Source organism: Jaculus jaculus, chromosome 2, assembly GCF_020740685.1.
Source record: "Jaculus jaculus isolate mJacJac1 chromosome 2, mJacJac1.mat.Y.cur, whole genome shotgun sequence".
Lineage (NCBI taxonomy): Eukaryota > Metazoa > Chordata > Mammalia > Rodentia > Dipodidae > Jaculus > Jaculus jaculus.
Window position 1 is genome coordinate 14,136,561 of NC_059103.1, and position 16,242 is coordinate 14,152,802.

The window sequence follows — 16,242 nt, forward strand, 5'->3', positions numbered from 1 at the left end:
CCATCACAGCCTTCATGCTGCTTGCCTGCCTCCATCTCCTGTCTCACCACGGGTCTCCCCCATTAGGGGGATGGAGGGGATTCCATTCTGTTCACGGACGTGGGCAAGGCGCTTAACTGGGGTGGATGCCTGGCTGGTCCTTGGCTCAGGTGACGCGTGTCCCTTCCTGCACAGGCTTTCTGTGTCCTTGTGTACGCCCGTATCTGAGGGACCTTGGTACCCGCTGCCTGGGCCCGCCCCACCATGTTTACAAACCTGCTCCCAAAGGGGGTCTGGAAAAGAGCCTAGTTGGACAAGTGCTTGTTGCACAAACATGAGAACCTGAGTTCTTGATTCTTAGAAAACGTGTTTGAAAAAAGCCGGATATAGCCGAGCGTGGTGGCGCATGCCTTTAATCCCAGCACTCGGGAGGCAGAGGTAGGAGGATCGCCATGAGTTCGAGGCCACACTGAGACTCCATAGTGAATGTCAGGTCAGCCTGGGCTAGAGGGAGACCCCACCTCAAAAAACAAAAACAAACAAACAAACAAACAAACAAACAAAAAAAACCGGACATGAGGGCTGGAGGGATGGCTTAGTGGTTAAGGCGCATGACTATGAAGCCCAAGGACCCAGGTTCAATTCTCCAGGTCCCACATAAGCCAGATGCCCATGGTGGCACATGCATCTGGAGTTTGTTTGCAGTGGTTAGAGGCTCTGGCATACTCACACACTCTCTCTCTCTAATAAATAAATTTTAAAAAATATTTTTAAAAAGCCAGATATGGTGACATGTGTCTATAATCCCAGGTTTGGAGAGGTGGAGACAGGTGGCTCCCTGAGGCTTGCTGGTCAACCAGTTTAGTATACTTGGTGAGCTGCAGGCCAATGAGAGACCCTGTCTGAAAGGTAGTGGACAGGGCCTGAGGAGTAATACTTGAGGTTGTCTTCTAGCCTCTACATGCGTATGCACCCATGTGCACACGTGAATACGCACACATTTAAAAAATTCCACTGAGGAGCTGGGCGTGGTGGCGCACGCCTTTAATCCCGGCACTCGGGAGGCAGAGGTAGGAGGATTGCCTTGAGTTCGAGGCCACCCTGAGACTACTACATAGTGAATTCCAGGTCAGCCTGGATCACAGTGAGACCCTACCTCAAAAAACCAAAAATATAAAATTCCACTGAGGATGAATGAGTGCTTGGAGGAATAAGGAAAGCAAAGGTTAGCTCTTGGTTCCTCGGCTGTCTGGGGCTAACCCTTGGAGTTCAGGGGCGGGGGAGGAGGAGGTCTGCATCCCACCCACACATGGTCCTTATGCTTCACCAGGTATTACTGTAGCCAGCATGGGATGTCTCTACCCTCACGCTGGGACTTCTAGATAACGCTACGTCTCTCATTTCAGACTAGCACCCAGGGCGGGCCCATGTCTTACCACCTCAGTCTGGCTCCCAGGCACACACACATGTCTCCCCTCCTTAGACAGTCCCCCCGACACCCTACCTCCGCCCTCAGACTGGCTCCCAGGGCAGGTCCCTTCCCCCTCCTCCTGTGGACTGGCTCCTAGGCAGACCCGGGTGTCCCCCCCTCAGTAATCTCCTACGGCAGGTCCATGTCTCCTCCCCGGCACCACCCTGCAGCGCCTGTCCCCAGAGGCCCTACCCACTGGAGTAGAACATGACATCCATGAGCAGCGTGGCCACGGCAGGCAGCGTGTCAGGGTCCAGGCTGGTGACACAGAACCGGTTGCTCGGGCTGGACAGTGGGTGGATGACCGGCCTCTGGACTGCAAGAGTACAATGACACTGGTGCTGAGGCTGGGACAGAGGGGGGGGGGGTCTCGTGGGTAGGTATCAGGACCAGGAAGATGGTTAGTCCAGCCTCAGGCCATGTCCAGCAACAGCCACTGGTGGGTTTTCCGGCTCCCACCACCTGCAGTTGCCCAGATTCGCTAAGTGCAGGCTAGGACCTTGTGCACACGCTATGAACATCCTCCCAGCTGGCCAGCAGACACCTTTAATCCCAGCACTCGGGAGGCAGAGGTAGGAGGATCGCTGTGAGTTCGAGGCCACCCTGGGACTACAGAGTGAATTCCAGGTCAGCTTGGACTAGAGTGAAACCCTACCTTGAAAAAGAAAAAAAAAAAAAAAAGAGTGGGACAGGATTCCCTAGCCTCAACTCACCCATCTTGGACTTCATGAAGCCATTGGTGATCCCAAGGTTCTCCGCCGCCACTGTCTCGCCGTTGACGACCCGCAGGATGGTGAATTCCGATGACAAGGTGTGGGTGACGAAGGGCAGGTCACGCTCGCGCACCTGCAGATGAAGGGGGGAAAGTGGAGGTCACTGAGGGCCAGCTCCCCCTACCTCTGGTAGCACAGGGGTGAGGTGGGGGAGGGACGCGGGTGGGTTGAGAGACACACGCGCGTAAGGAATGGAGAGGCGGTCTGGGAAGGCACACGGACGTCCACTCACCAAGATGAAGTCAGTCTGATAGGTGGACAGCATGAACACAGAGATGTTTTGATCAGCCAGGGGGGCGATGACAGACTTGGCGATCTTCGTCACGCCGATGGGCTGGGAGCTGGAGAAGCTGCCACCACCGGATACCACGTTGAGGGCCAGCCAGGTGGCATCTGCCACACTCAGATGCTCGGATGAGGGCAGCTCTGAAGGACACACACACACACACACACACACACACACACACACGTAGATGGCAATGTTGTTGACCGCTAGGAGCCCATGTGTTCCCAGAGAGGGCTAAACGGAAGAGGTTGGGACCTGAGGTCCTGAAGCAAGTGCTCCCTCAGCCTTTAGGGTCTGAGTTTCATTTATGAAGACAGCTCAAAGGCTGGAAAGATGGCTCAGCGGTTAAGGTGCTTGCTTGCTTGCAAAACCAAAGGACCCAGGCTCAATTCCCCAGGACCCATGCAAGCCAGATGCACAAGGTGGCGTATGCATCAGCGGTTAAGGTGCTTGCTTGCTTGCAAAACCAAAGGACCCAGGCTCAATTCCCCAGGACCCATGCAAGCCAGATGCACAAGGTGGCGTATGCATCTTGGAGTTTGTTGGCAGTGGCTGGAGGCTCTAGCGCACCCATTCTCTCTCTATCTGCCCCCCCTTCAAATAAATAAATAAGTCCCAAGTAAGTAAATAGAATTAAAGCCGGGCGTGGTGGCGCATGCCTTTAGTCCCAGCACTCAGGAGGCTGAGGTAGGAGGATCCACCATGAGTTCGAGGCCACCCTGAGACTACAATAGTGAGTCCCAGGGTCAGCCCAGGCTCCAGCGAGACCCTACCTTGAAAAACAAAACAAAACAAATTATGATGGGACAAAAGGCCTTATCAGGGAGGTGCAAGCAGGGGACACCTTGGAAGACTTATGACATGCCAGGTAGCTGGGGTGGGGAACATGTGAGTGGATGATCTGTGTGTAGCTTCAATTTCCTCTGCTGTAGGATCGGTTATGCCCTTGTGATCTCCTTCCTCTCACAGCCCTTCTGTGTGTCACCTGTCAACAGCACCTTAGGATAAACTGCCTGCCCCCTCTCTCCTTGCTTCAGTCAGACCTGCACAGTGGACTTCTCTGGACAAAGACACTGGGGCTAGAGAGATGGACAAGGCGGGCAAAGGGCTTGCTGTCCAAACACGAGAACCCGAGTTCAGAGCCCTCGAGTCCACGTATAGCTGGATGGGGCATCTCACCCGTGGTGAGATCGGAGGCCGAGAGAGGAGAGTCCCTGGAAGTTTGTGGGCCAGCTCACCTGCTGTCCACAGCAGTGACCAGTGCCTCAGACAAGATGGAAGGCAAGGGGGCTGGAGAGATGGCCCAGTGGTTAAAGGTGCTTGTTTGCTAAGCCTTGCTTAAGCTCATTTCCCCAGTACCTACATAAATGTACCAAGATGCACCAAGTGGCCAGCAAGGACTGGCACGGTGGCATATGCAGGTCTACAGTCATACACAAGAAAACATCAGGGCTGGAGGAATGGCTTAGCGGTTAAGGCGCTTGCCTACAAAAGCCAAAGGACCCAGGTTCGATTCTGCAGGACCCACATAAGCCAGAGGCACAAGGTGGCACATGTGTCTGGAGTCTGTTTGTAGTGGCGGGCCCATTCTCTCCCTCTCTGTTTTTCTCTCTCCCAAATAAATAAATAAATTAATTAATTAAAAAAAAAAGAACATCACACACACATACAGATATAAGAAGGCCAGATGCCCGAGCTGTCCCTGGGTCTCATTGCACACAGATGCTCTCTCTCCAAGAAGCCGTGGACATGAGACAAGGTCCCACGTGTGAAGTTCCTCTAAGGACATGCATTCCCAGACACCAGCTAAGACCCTCTTTTCCTGTCACAGGGTGGGGCAGGGGACAAGGTAAGATGTGGTCTCTGAAACTGTATACCCCACGAGGACCATGCAGCGAAGGGACAATTATCACTCACTGTCACTGTCCCCTCCACAATCTAGGGGCCTATTCAACTAAGCCAAGATTCAACTTCAAAAAACAAATACAAACAAGCAAAAAACGAGGTTCAGGCTGGAGAGACGGCTTAGCAGTTAAGGCGCTTGCCTGCGGAGCCTAAAAACCCAGGTTCAATTCCCCAGTTCCCATGTAAGCCAGACACACACAGGTGAGGCAAGCACAAGGTCACACATGCCCACTAGGTGGCACAAGCATCTGTTGTTTGATTGTGGTGGCTGAGGCCCTGGTGCTCCAATTCTCTCTCTCTCTCCCTCTCTGTCTTTCTGTAAAAAAAGAAAAAAAAAAAAAAAAAAAAAAAAGAGCCAGGCTCTGTCCTGGGCACCGATTGCAAGAAGCCAGAGTTCCTATAATGACAAAGCAATTCAAAAACTGGAGGGGGCTGGGCTGGGCTCAGGAATGATGGCTTTGGAGGAGGGTATGCTGAATGGATGGAGGTCCATCAGGATCCTACCTGCTGAGCTCTGTTGCCATGGCGACCACAGCCTCAGGGAAGTCCCTGATCCATCTGGCTCAGAAGGGACAGAGAGTAAGGAGGCGGTGGCCGTATAGGAAAAGGGAGAGGAGGAGGGCCAGTGATGGGCTTCAAGATGCCATGGGTCTCTGGCTCCTGAGATGACCTGTTGCCCAGGTCATCATTTTTCCATCTGTCTCTCCAGGAAAGAGACTTCCAAAATAAGGCTCACTCAGAATCAATCTTATCTCCTTTCTGAAATTCTTTTTTTTTTTTTTTTTTTGTTTATTTGCAAGGAGAGAGAGAGAGAATGAGAATGGGCATGCCAGGGCCTCTAGCCACTGCAAACAAAGTCCACATGCATGTGCCACTGTGCATCTGGCTTTACATGGGTATTAGGGAATCGAACCTGGGCCCTTAGGCTTTAGCAGGTAAGCACCTTGTGTGCTAAGCCATCTCCCTAGTCCTCCTTCCTAACATTCTGAGGAGCTTGAACCTTGTCCTGCAAGGTGCTTTGCAGGGGTGGCACGTGAGCCCCTTATGGTCTCCCAGGAGCTACCAAGTGCCAGGATGTCCTGATTGGAGCCTGGGAGTTGGTCACCCTCTACCTCCAGGCCACTGCAGTCACCGGCTGGGGGTGAGTCACGTATCCAGGCAGCAGTGAGAGCTGCCATTCCTGAGCACGTCACAATGAAAGGGATAAAGATAACACCCCATCCTTACCCCCAAGCGAAGATTCCAGCAGAGCAGGCATACACGCGCAGTGGCTAAGTGTACCGGGCAGGGAACTAATTTTTCTTTTCACCCTTCCAGTCCCTTCTCTCCCCTCCCCTCCCTTCCCCTTCTCTCTCGCTCTTTTTGAGGTAGGGTCTCGCTCTAGCCCATGCTGATCTAGAATTCACTCTGTAGTCTCAGGCTGGACTCAAACTCATAGTGATCCTCCTACCTCTGCCTCGCAAATGCTGGGATTCAAGGCGTGCACCACCCCCCCCCCCCGGCTTTGTGTTTGTGTGTGTGTGTGTGTGTGTGTGTGTGTGTGTTTTAATATTATTCGTATTAGTTTTACACTGGGTGTTATGTATTCCAGGCTGGTCTTGAACATCTGATCCTCCTGCCTCTACCCCTTAACCTCTGGGATTATCAGCCTTATTATTTTATCTATTTATTCATTTTTGTTTTTCAAGGTAGGGTCTTGCTCTAGCCCAGGCTGACCTGGAATTCACTATGAAGTCTCGGAGTGGCCTCGAATCCACGGTGATCCTCCGATCTCTGCCTCCTGAGTGCTGGGATTAAAGGCGTGCACCACCACGCCCGGTTTATTTTATTTTGGTGGTGGGGATATAGTCCAGGGACTCAAGCATGCTATGTAAGTGCTCTACTGTTGAGTTACACGCCCAGTCCTTTTGTTCATGTTTTAATACATTTTATTAAAATTTATTTGAGAAAGGGAGAAAATAAATGAATGAATGGGAATGGTGTGTGCCAGGGCCTTTTGCTACTGCAAACAAACTGCAAATACCTGCACCCCTTTGTACGTCTGGTTCTGCATGGGTACTGGGAAACTGAGCCCAGCTTAGCAGGCTTTGCAAACACATGCCTTTAACCACTGAGATACTCCTGCTTTTGTGTGTGTGTGTTTTAAAAATATGTTTTACTTATTTATTTGAGAGAGAGAGAGAATGGGCACGCCAGAGCCTCCAGCTACTGCAAACGAACTCCAAACACATGTGCCCCCTTGTGCATCTGGCTTATGTGGGTTCTGGAGAGTTGAACTGGCTTTACAGGCAAACGCCTTAACTGCTAAGCCATCTCTCCAGCCCTTTTTGTGTTTTTTTGAGGTAGAGTCTTGCTCTAGCCCAGGCTGACCTGGAATTCACTATGTAATCTCAGGGTGGCCTCAAATTTACAGCAATTCTCCTACCTCTGCCTCCCAAGTGCTGGGATAAAGGCGTGTGCTACCACACCCGACTTCCTGTTTTAATTTTTTTTTAAGTTTTTATATTTGTAATTTGTTTATTAGAGACAGAGAGAGGGAGAGTGGAAGAGAGTGAGAGAGAGAGTGAGTGCACCAGGGCCTCTAGCCACTACAAATGAACTCTAGACGTATGTGCATCTGGCTTATGTGGGACCTGGAGAATAGAACCTGGGTCCTTAGGCTTCAAAGGCAAGTGCCTTAACCACTAAGCTGTCTCTCCAGCCCACCTGTTTTAATTTTTGAGATAAGGTCTCACTCTCTAGGTCAGATTGGTCCTAGAACTCACTATATAGACCAGGCTAGCCTTGAACTTGTGATAACCCTTTTGCTTCAGCCTTCTGAATGGTGGAGCAAATGTGAACTACCACATACACCAACCAAATCCTTGGTGTTAAAACTTACACACACACACACACATACACACATATATGTATATATATATATTTGTATATTTTTCACACACACACACATATATAATTTATTTATTTATTTATTTTTAAGAGAAAGAGAGAGAGAATGGGTGCACCAGGGCTTCTAGCCACTGCGAAAGAACTCCAGGCGCATGTGCCACCTTGTACATCTGGCTTACATGGGGATTGGGGAATTGAACCTATGTCCTTTTGCTTCTCAGGCAAACCCCTTAACTGCTGAGCCATCTCTCCAGCCCCCAAGGCTATTTCTTGCTTCAGCTATGTATGTGGCTCTGTCATGGGACCCTGGGCAAGTTAATGAATGGCCAGTTTCTCATCTGTAAAAATGGATTTTTACACTTTACCCTGTGGGCCACTAAAACAATCCCAGGGACCCCGATGGAGCCGAGCTGTCCAGTTAAGGATGAACGGGAGCCTAGTTCTGCTCACCATCCCCACTTTGTGACAGATACTATTTCACCAAGACACACAACTTCCTCTGCCACACACCAGACCATGATAGGTATATCCATGTAGTGTGGCTGGCGGCAAACCAAGCGTGGAGGGAGATTTTTACTTGGATGTCATGCAGCTGGGGACAGCAGACACTGTGTCCTTTCCATCTCCTGCTGTGCTAAGCTAACCTGCTCTTCCACCTCTCAGATTCTCTGGGCTGGAGACCGAGGCCCTGTTTCTCCCATGGGAAGGCTCAGGCAGGAAGAGTAGGGTGAAGCAACTTCAAGAGTTGACAGGTCATAATTTTATTTTACTTTCTGTGGTCTGCCCTCAGCCTCCCAAGTGCTGGGATTAAAGGTGTACGTCTGGCCCCAGTACTTCTTTTTGGGGTGACTCAAAATCCACTGAATCTTAAGATGGTGAATTTAAAAAGGTACTTTTTTAGCTTTCTTTTCTTTTCTTTTTTTTTTTTGAGGTAGGGTCTCACTCTGGTCCAGGATGACCTGGAATTAACTATGTAGTCTTGGGGTGGCCTCGAACTCATGGCGATCTTCCCATTTCTGCCAGAGGAAAAAAAAAATGAGAGAAAGGGAGGGAATTGCCACTGTGAACAAACTCCAGATGCATGTGCCTCCTTGTGCACTGGGCTTCATGTGGGCACTGGGGAATCAAACCCAGGCTGCCAGGCTTTCCAGGCAAGTGCCTTTAACTGCAGAGCCATCTCTCCAGCTCTAAAATGGCAAATTAAAAAAAAACAACAACAACAAAAACTTGTGTGTTGCCATGCGTGGTGGCGCATGCCTTTAATCCCAGCACTTGGGAGGCTGAGGTAGGAGGATTGCTGGGAGTTTAAGACCACCCTGAGACTATGTACTGAATTCTAGGTCAGCCTGGGCCAGAATGAGACCCTACCTCAAAAAAAAAAATGTGGGGTGTGTGTGCACGCATGCGCAAGTGTATGGGCATTTCAGGACCTCTTGCCACTGCAAATAAATGCCAGACATATGCAGTACTTTTGGTATCTGGCTTTGTATGAATGCTGAGGAATTAAACTTGGGTCCATAGGCTTTGCACACAAAAGTTTTTAACTCCTGAAACATCTCTCCATTCACAGAAATGGTGAATTTCATGATATATAAATGACAGCTCAATTACAAAATGTGGAAGAAGTCGGGTGTGGTGAGGCATGGCTTTAATCTCAGCACGAGGGAGGCAGAGGTAGGAGGATCACCGTGAGTTCAAGGCCACCCTGAGACTACATAGTGAATTCCAGGTCAGCCTGTGCTACACAGTGAGACCCTACCTCGAAAAACAAAACAAAACAAAACAAAAAAATTAAAAAAAAATGTGCATGTAAGAAACAAAAGCCAGGTCACGTTCCTGTAATCCTACCACATGGGAAGCTATGGCAGGATGATTGTGGGCTTCAGGCTAGCCTGGGATACATAGTGAGACTGTCTAAAAGCAAAACAGGCCAGGTGTGGTGGCACACACCTTTATTAATCCCCACACTCAGGAGGCAGAGGTAGAAGGGTCGCCCATGAGTTCCAGGCCAGCCTGAGACTACATAGTGAATTCCAGGTCAGCCTAGACCAGAGTGAGACCCTACCTCAAAACAACAACAAACATAAACAGAAAACAACCTAAAAGCAAAACAAATAGTGGGCAAGTTGTAGGGCCTGACTCACTCACCCTAAGTTCGATTCCCTAGCACCCATATAAATAGCTGGGCACGGCTATGCATGCCTGTAACCTCAGTCCTGCTAGGAGCAGACATGGGAAAATGGCTGGGCTCACATAACCAGTATGACTGAAAAACAATGGCACCTGGGCTGGAGAGATGGCTTAGTGGTTAAGCACTTGCCTGTGAAGCCTAAGGACCCTGGTTCGAGGTTCAATTCCCCAGGACCCATGTTAGCCAGATGCACAAGGGGTCACAGGCATCTGGAGTTCGTTTGCAGTGGCTGGAGGCCCTGGCACTCCCATTCTCTATCTATTTGCCTCTTTCTCTCTCTGTCACTCTCAAATGAGTAAATAAGAAACAACAACAACAACAACAAAAAAAAAAAACGGCACCTCTGTTTCAAGGAAATTTATATCAGAGGATACCCCATGTCTTCCTGTGGCCTCTACATGGGTGTGCATGGGATAGAAGCATCTGCATACACATGCACTATACCATACTCACACACAACAAAAACAAAACACCAAAACTAATACAATTTTTTAAAAAACTTTTTTTCTCCCTTTTTTTGTTTTGTTTTTAGTTATTTATTTGAGAGCAACAGACAGAGAGAGAAACGGGCAAAGAGAGAGAGAGAGAGAGAATGGGCGCGCCAGGGCGTCCAGCCACTGCAAACAAACTCTAGATGTGTGCGCCCCCTTGTATATCTGGCTAACGTGGGTCCTGGGGAATTGAGCCTCGAACCGGGGTCCTTAGGCTTCACAGGCAAGCGCTTAACTGCTAAGCCATCTCTCCAGCCCCTAATACAATTTTTTTTGAACCAAAATCAAAAGTTAAAACAATAACAACAGCAACAAAACTGAAAAAAGAGAAAGAAATAAGGAGGCGGGCAGGTAGTACCAACGCCAGGAGAAAAAGGCACTTACCAAGGAAGCCCTCTTCATCTACAATGATGGTGTAGTCCTCCGGTGTCTCCGTCAGACTGAAGAACTTGCACCTGAGCAGACAGACAGACAGACAGACATATGGTCAGTCCTGACAGGTCTTTGTGTCGCAGTTTCCTACCTGTAACCCAACTGGGCTTTGTTTATGGAGGGCTCTGGGCCCAGGCTGCTGATATGAATCACTGTGTTCTCCCCCAGTTGTGACAGAGGATGTCACACAGAGGCCTACATAGTGACTGCACACTGCCTGTTGCAGTCCGGTTCGCATTGCTGGTAGAAATCACCCAGCCAAGAGCAGTTTCTGGGAAAAAAGAGGTTTATTTTGGCTTATAGGCTCAAGGGGAAGCTCCACGATGGCAGGGGAAAATGATGGCATGAGCAGAGGGTGGACATCACCCCCTGGCAAATATAAGGTGGACCATAGCAACAGGAGAGTGTGCCAAACACTGGCATGGGGAAACTGGCTATAGAGCCCATAAGCCTGCCCCCAACAATACACTGCCTCCAGCAGGCATTAAGTCCCAAATCTCCATCAGCTGGGAACCTAGCATTCAGGCTGTATCTATCAAGTTTATGGGGGACACCTGAATCAAACCACCACACTGCCTGCTTCCTGTCCTGGCCTGAGCTTTTTAGCCCCACTTCTCTCAGAAGTGACAGGCTGGCTTATGCAGGTGACAAACCATCTTTGCATGACCCTTCCCCTGTCACTACAAGTCTCTGTTCCTAGATTTTACTATCCCATTCTTTTCATTTATTTATTTTTTGGTTTTTCGAGGTAGGGTCTCAATCTAGCTCAGGCTGACCTGGAATTCACTCTGCAGTCCCAGGCTGGCCTTGAACTCATCCTGATCCTCCTACCTCAGCCTCTGGAGTGCTGGGATTAAAGGCAGGTGCCACCATGCCTGGCTGACCTATTCTTTATCTGTGGTACTGGAGAGTGAATTTAGGTGCTCAAATATACTAGGAAGTAAGTGCTCTACCACTGAGCCACGCCCCCAGCCCCTCACTGGGGGATTCTAGGCAGGAGCTCTACCACTGAGCCACGCCCCCAGCCCCTCACTGGGGGATTCTAGGCAGGAGCTCTACCACTGAGCCACGCCCCCAGCCCCTCACTGGGGGATTCTAGGCAGGAGCTCTACCACTGAGCCACGCCCCCAGCCCCTCACTGGGGGATTCTAGGCAGGAGCTCTACCACTGAGCCATGCCCCCAGCACCTACCTCTCTGGGGGATTCCAAGTTGTTTTACCACTGAGCTACAAACCCAGGGTCCTTGTTGAGTCTTGTGTGTGCACATGTTTGTGTGCTTATGGTGATTACATGCGTATCTATCAAATTTCAAAGAATTTGCCACTAAAAAGGGCAACATTTAAAAAAAATCTTGAGTCAGAGTCTCATGTAGCCCAGGCTGGCCTACAACTCATTTTGTAGCTGAGGCTGATCTTGAACTCCATTCTCCTACCTCCCAAATGCTAAGGTTACAGGCATGTGTCACCATGTCCAGCTAAGAAAGCTACTTGGGTATGTGTAAATTACACCTAAAAAAAAAAACCCAAAAACAACTTTGACCTTTGCTTGGTGGCACACACCTTTAATCTCAGGACTCTGGAGGCAGAGGTAGGAAGATCACTGTGAGTTTAAGGTCCACCTGGGACCAGAGCGTGTTCCAAAAAGAATCCAAAAGAAAAAAAAAAAAATAACCAAAAGCAAAAAGTAAAAACTAACAACAAAAAAGCCTGACTTTCAAGAATATGCTGGTGAGTGACATAATTTTTTTTTTTTTGAGGTAGAGTTTCATTCTAGTCCAAGCTGACCTGGAATCCATTACGTAGTCTCAGGGTGGTCTTGAACTCACAACGATCCTCCTACCTCTGCCTCCCAAGTGCTGGGATTAAAGGCGTGTGCCACCATACCTGGCAACATAAATTTTTTGTCCCCATTGATAACTATACATGCTACTTCATTCTTCTCCAGTTTTTAAAAAGTTTTTAAAAAATATATTTTATTTATTTATTTATTTGAGAAAAGAGAGAGAGAAAGAGATTGGGCACGCCAAGGCTTTCAGCCACTGCAAACAAACTCCAGATGCATGTGTTCCCTTGTTCATCTGGCTTATGTAGGTCCTGTAGAATCAAACTGGGATCCTTTAGCTTTGCAGGCAAATGCCTTACCCACTAAGCCATCTCTCCAGCCCTTCTCCAGTGACATCTCAGTCTGGGATTGCCCCACAGCCAACTTGTAAACCCTTGTGTGGATAGCAGTCCGAAACAGCTTCAAGGACAACAGTAAATTATCATCTTATAAGTGGCAATCATTGTCCTGATTGGGCTCCTTTCTAGGGTTCCCGATTTTTTCAGAGGGAGGGAGAGAGAGAGAGAGAGAGAGAGAGCGCGAGCGAGCGAGGGCACTTCAAAACCCCCAGTGACCAAATGCCCAAGGGCACATACAAGCTAGGAGCGACAGGGCTCCCGAACGCCTAATAATCCAGCGGAGGCAATCGACCGGAGCACAATGCTTGCTCCTCGCGGCTGTGGGGACACTCCAGAAATAGACCAGACAAATTCGTCTGGAAGGCATAAACACCAGCAGAAGGCAACTGCTGTCTCTGTGGACCCTGGGTATAAATAAGTGAGCTGTTGAAGTGACCTGGCCCTTGCAGCCAGCGCCAGGGGATGGCCAGCTGTTAGATGTCCATCTCCGAGAAATACGCAAACTGGTATGGATGAGCTCCGGGGGACAGAGGAGCTAGATAGAGGGACCTGCTGTTCTCACTGTGGTCATCAAAGCCAACAGTCAGCCCTCGACCTTTTCATCACTCCACAGCTTACTCACAGCAATCCTCCTGCCTCAGCTTCCTGAGCGCTGGGGTTAGAATCACCAAGACCTGATGTCTTTCACTGTATGTGCATATGTGTGTATGTGTGTGCGGAGGCCAGAGAAAAACCTCGGGTGTGGTTCCTCAGGAATGCCATCCACCCATTTTGAGATAGGGCCTTGGTTTGTTTATTTTGTTTTTTAATTTTTTTTTTTTTTTCGGGCTAGGGTCTCACTCTGGCTCAGGCTGACCTGGAATTCACTATGTAGTCTCAGGGTGGCCTTGAACTCATGGCGATCCTCCTACCTCTGCCTCCCGAGTGCTGGGATTAAAGGCGTGCGCCACCATGCCCGGCTTGTTTTTTAATTTTATTTTTAGATTTGTATTTTTTATTCATTTGCAAGGAAAGTGGGGAGGGAGCAAGAGAATGGGCACACCAGGGTTTCCAGGCACTGCAAGTGAACTCCAGATGCATGTGCCACTTTGTGCATCTGGCTTTATGTGGGAACTGGGGAATTGAACTTGGGTTGTTAGGTTTTATAGACAAGTGTCATACCACTAAGCCATCTTTCTAGCCCTAGATAGGGTCTTTCATTGGCTAGACTACCTGGCCATCAAGCTGCAGGGAGCCTCCTGTCTCTAACTCCCCAGCACTATGGTTGCAGATGAATGCTACCTTACCTGACATTTTAGGGCTCAAGTGAGAGACCTCATTTTTTTTTTTAAATTTTTTTTTTGGTTTATTTTATTTATTTATTTATTTGAGAGCAACAGACAGAGAAGGAGGCAGAGAGAGAGAGAGAGAGAGAGAGAGAGAAAGAATGGGCGCGCCAGGGCTACCAGCCACTGCAAACGAACTCCAGACGCGTGCGCCCCCTTGTGCATCTGGCTAACGTGGGACCTGGGGAACCGAGCCTCGAACCGGGGTCCTTAGGCTTCACAGGCAAGCGCTTAACCGCTAAGCCATCTCTCCAGCCTCTCATTTTTTTTTGTTTTGGCCTCAGTAAATGATTTGAAGCGTGATCAAAGAAGGTAGCTGATGTCAATCTCTGGCCTCCACATGATGCATACATGTACATCCACACATGCAAACACACACACTTCACAGGCCTGCACACACGTACATCCACATATGCAAACACATGCATACATACCACATGTATAATACACGTGTATCCCACGTATGTGAATACTCACACATTCACACCACATAGACCTACACAGGATAAAACCTAGTAAGGGCTTGGGGGTGCAGCTCAGTGGTGGAGCTCCTGCCTACAATCCCCCAATGAGCCTCATGAGTGCGGGGTGCATAGGTGTGCATAGCCATGCCTGGCCACTTTGTTTTTTAATTTTAAAAAGAATTATTTATTTATTTGCAAGCACAGAGAGACAGAATGGGCAGGCCAGGGCCTCTTGCTGCTGCAAACTCTAGATGCATGTGCCACTTTGTACATCTGGCTTTATGTAGGTATTGGGAAATTGAATCCTGGTGATTAGGCTTTACAGCCTAGTACCTTAACTGCTAAGCCATCTCTCCAGCCCTGTGATTTTGCAGTGTTAGGGATAAAACTCAGGGCCAAGCAGGAGCTCTACCACTGAACCACACTTCCAGCCCCTCACTGGGGGATTCTAGGCAGGAGCTCTACCACTGAGCCACACCCCCAGCCCCTCACTGGGGGATTCTAGGCAGGAGCTCTACCACTGAGCCACACTCCAGCCCCTCACTGGGGGATTCTAGGCAGGAGCTCTACCACTGAGCCATGCCCCCAGCCCCTCACTGGGGGATTCTAGGCAGGAGCTCTACCACTGAGCCATGCCCCCAGCCCCTCACTGGGGGATTCTAGGCAGGAGCTCTACCACTGAGCCACGCCCCCAGCCCCCCACTGGGGGATTCTAGGCAGGAGCTCTACCACTGAGCCACGCCCCCAGCCCTTCACTGGGGGATTCTAGGCAGGAGCTCTACCACTGAGCCACGCCCCCAGCCCTTCACTGGGGGATTCTAGGCAGGAGTTCTACCACTGAGTCACATCCCCAGAACCTCACTGGGGGATTCTAGGCAGGAGCTCTACCACTGAACCACACCCCCAGCCTGCTTGTTCCTTCCTTTCCTTTGATCCTTGATTGTGGACAAAGGTGGTGACATTACCCCGCTTCTCTTGATGTGACTGGAAATGCATTGACTTCCCATGCTCCTCCCACTGCAGCCTGGGATAACACCAACAGGCTTCTCAGGAACATAGGAAGCCAAACCCTTGCCCCTTGAGTAATCTGTGGCCCCGTGGCTGTCACATCCCAGACACTGTTAACTCAGAATGACATTCCCTAGAGAGCTCAGCTGGGGTGTTGTCCGGGCTGTTGTCCTGTTGCCAAGCAACTCTAGTGCCCCAGTTCCTGGGTCACAACTGCTTCAACTTCCCATCTATGGCCAGCCTTTGTAGCCGTCCGATTCTGGTGGCCCCTGTCGCTGACCGGCCCAGTGCCTCAAATCTCCTAAGATGTTGGCCAGCTGGAGAGATCGCTCAGTGGCTAACGGTGCTTGCTCGACGCAGGCTCCTCGGGAAAGCCTCTGCCTGCAGACACCCCAGCCTGTCAGAATCACTGCTCTGCAAATTGCTACACCATGACTGTCCCACAGTGTGCCTCTCTGTGCCGAGCCCTATCCCTCACTCTTGGCCTCTCCCTCTCTCGAAGTCTCAAGTTACCTCCATTTTAAAAATGGTTTCCCCCTCACTCAACTCTCTCCTCAGGTCATGCCATTTGGCTGGCTTTTAACTTCTCCATCCAGCTCCACTCACCGGTGACATGACCTCCATTAGCCTTATTTGATGGCTGTGCCAACCTGTCCCTGACCTTCAGGGGGACCACAGGGTGTTTTCTGAAAACTAGACTCTCCCCCATTGTCTCCATTTCTCAGGGTTGGCACTCTTCCTCTGGCCAGGACTTCTCCTTCTCTTCTTCCTCTTTTTTTTTTTTTTTTTTTTTAGGTAGGGTTTCGCTCTAGCCCATGCTGACCTGGAATTCATTCTGTAGTCTCAGG

General features: G+C 49.8%; 1 protein-coding gene across 1 annotated transcript in view; it reads right to left on the reverse strand.

Moving 5' to 3' along the window:
- Window positions 1-16,242, reverse strand: part of Castor2 (cytosolic arginine sensor for mTORC1 subunit 2) — a 55,910-nt gene that overhangs the window by 10,058 nt on the left and 29,610 nt on the right. The window contains exons 2-5 of the mRNA XM_045142830.1: window positions 10,370-10,440; window positions 2,456-2,649; window positions 2,164-2,296; window positions 1,643-1,766 (exon numbers count right to left, since the gene is read on the reverse strand). Coding sequence (XP_044998765.1) covers window positions 1,643-1,766; window positions 2,164-2,296; window positions 2,456-2,649; window positions 10,370-10,440 — 522 coding nt within the window. The remainder of the gene's footprint in view (window positions 1-1,642; window positions 1,767-2,163; window positions 2,297-2,455; window positions 2,650-10,369; window positions 10,441-16,242) is intronic.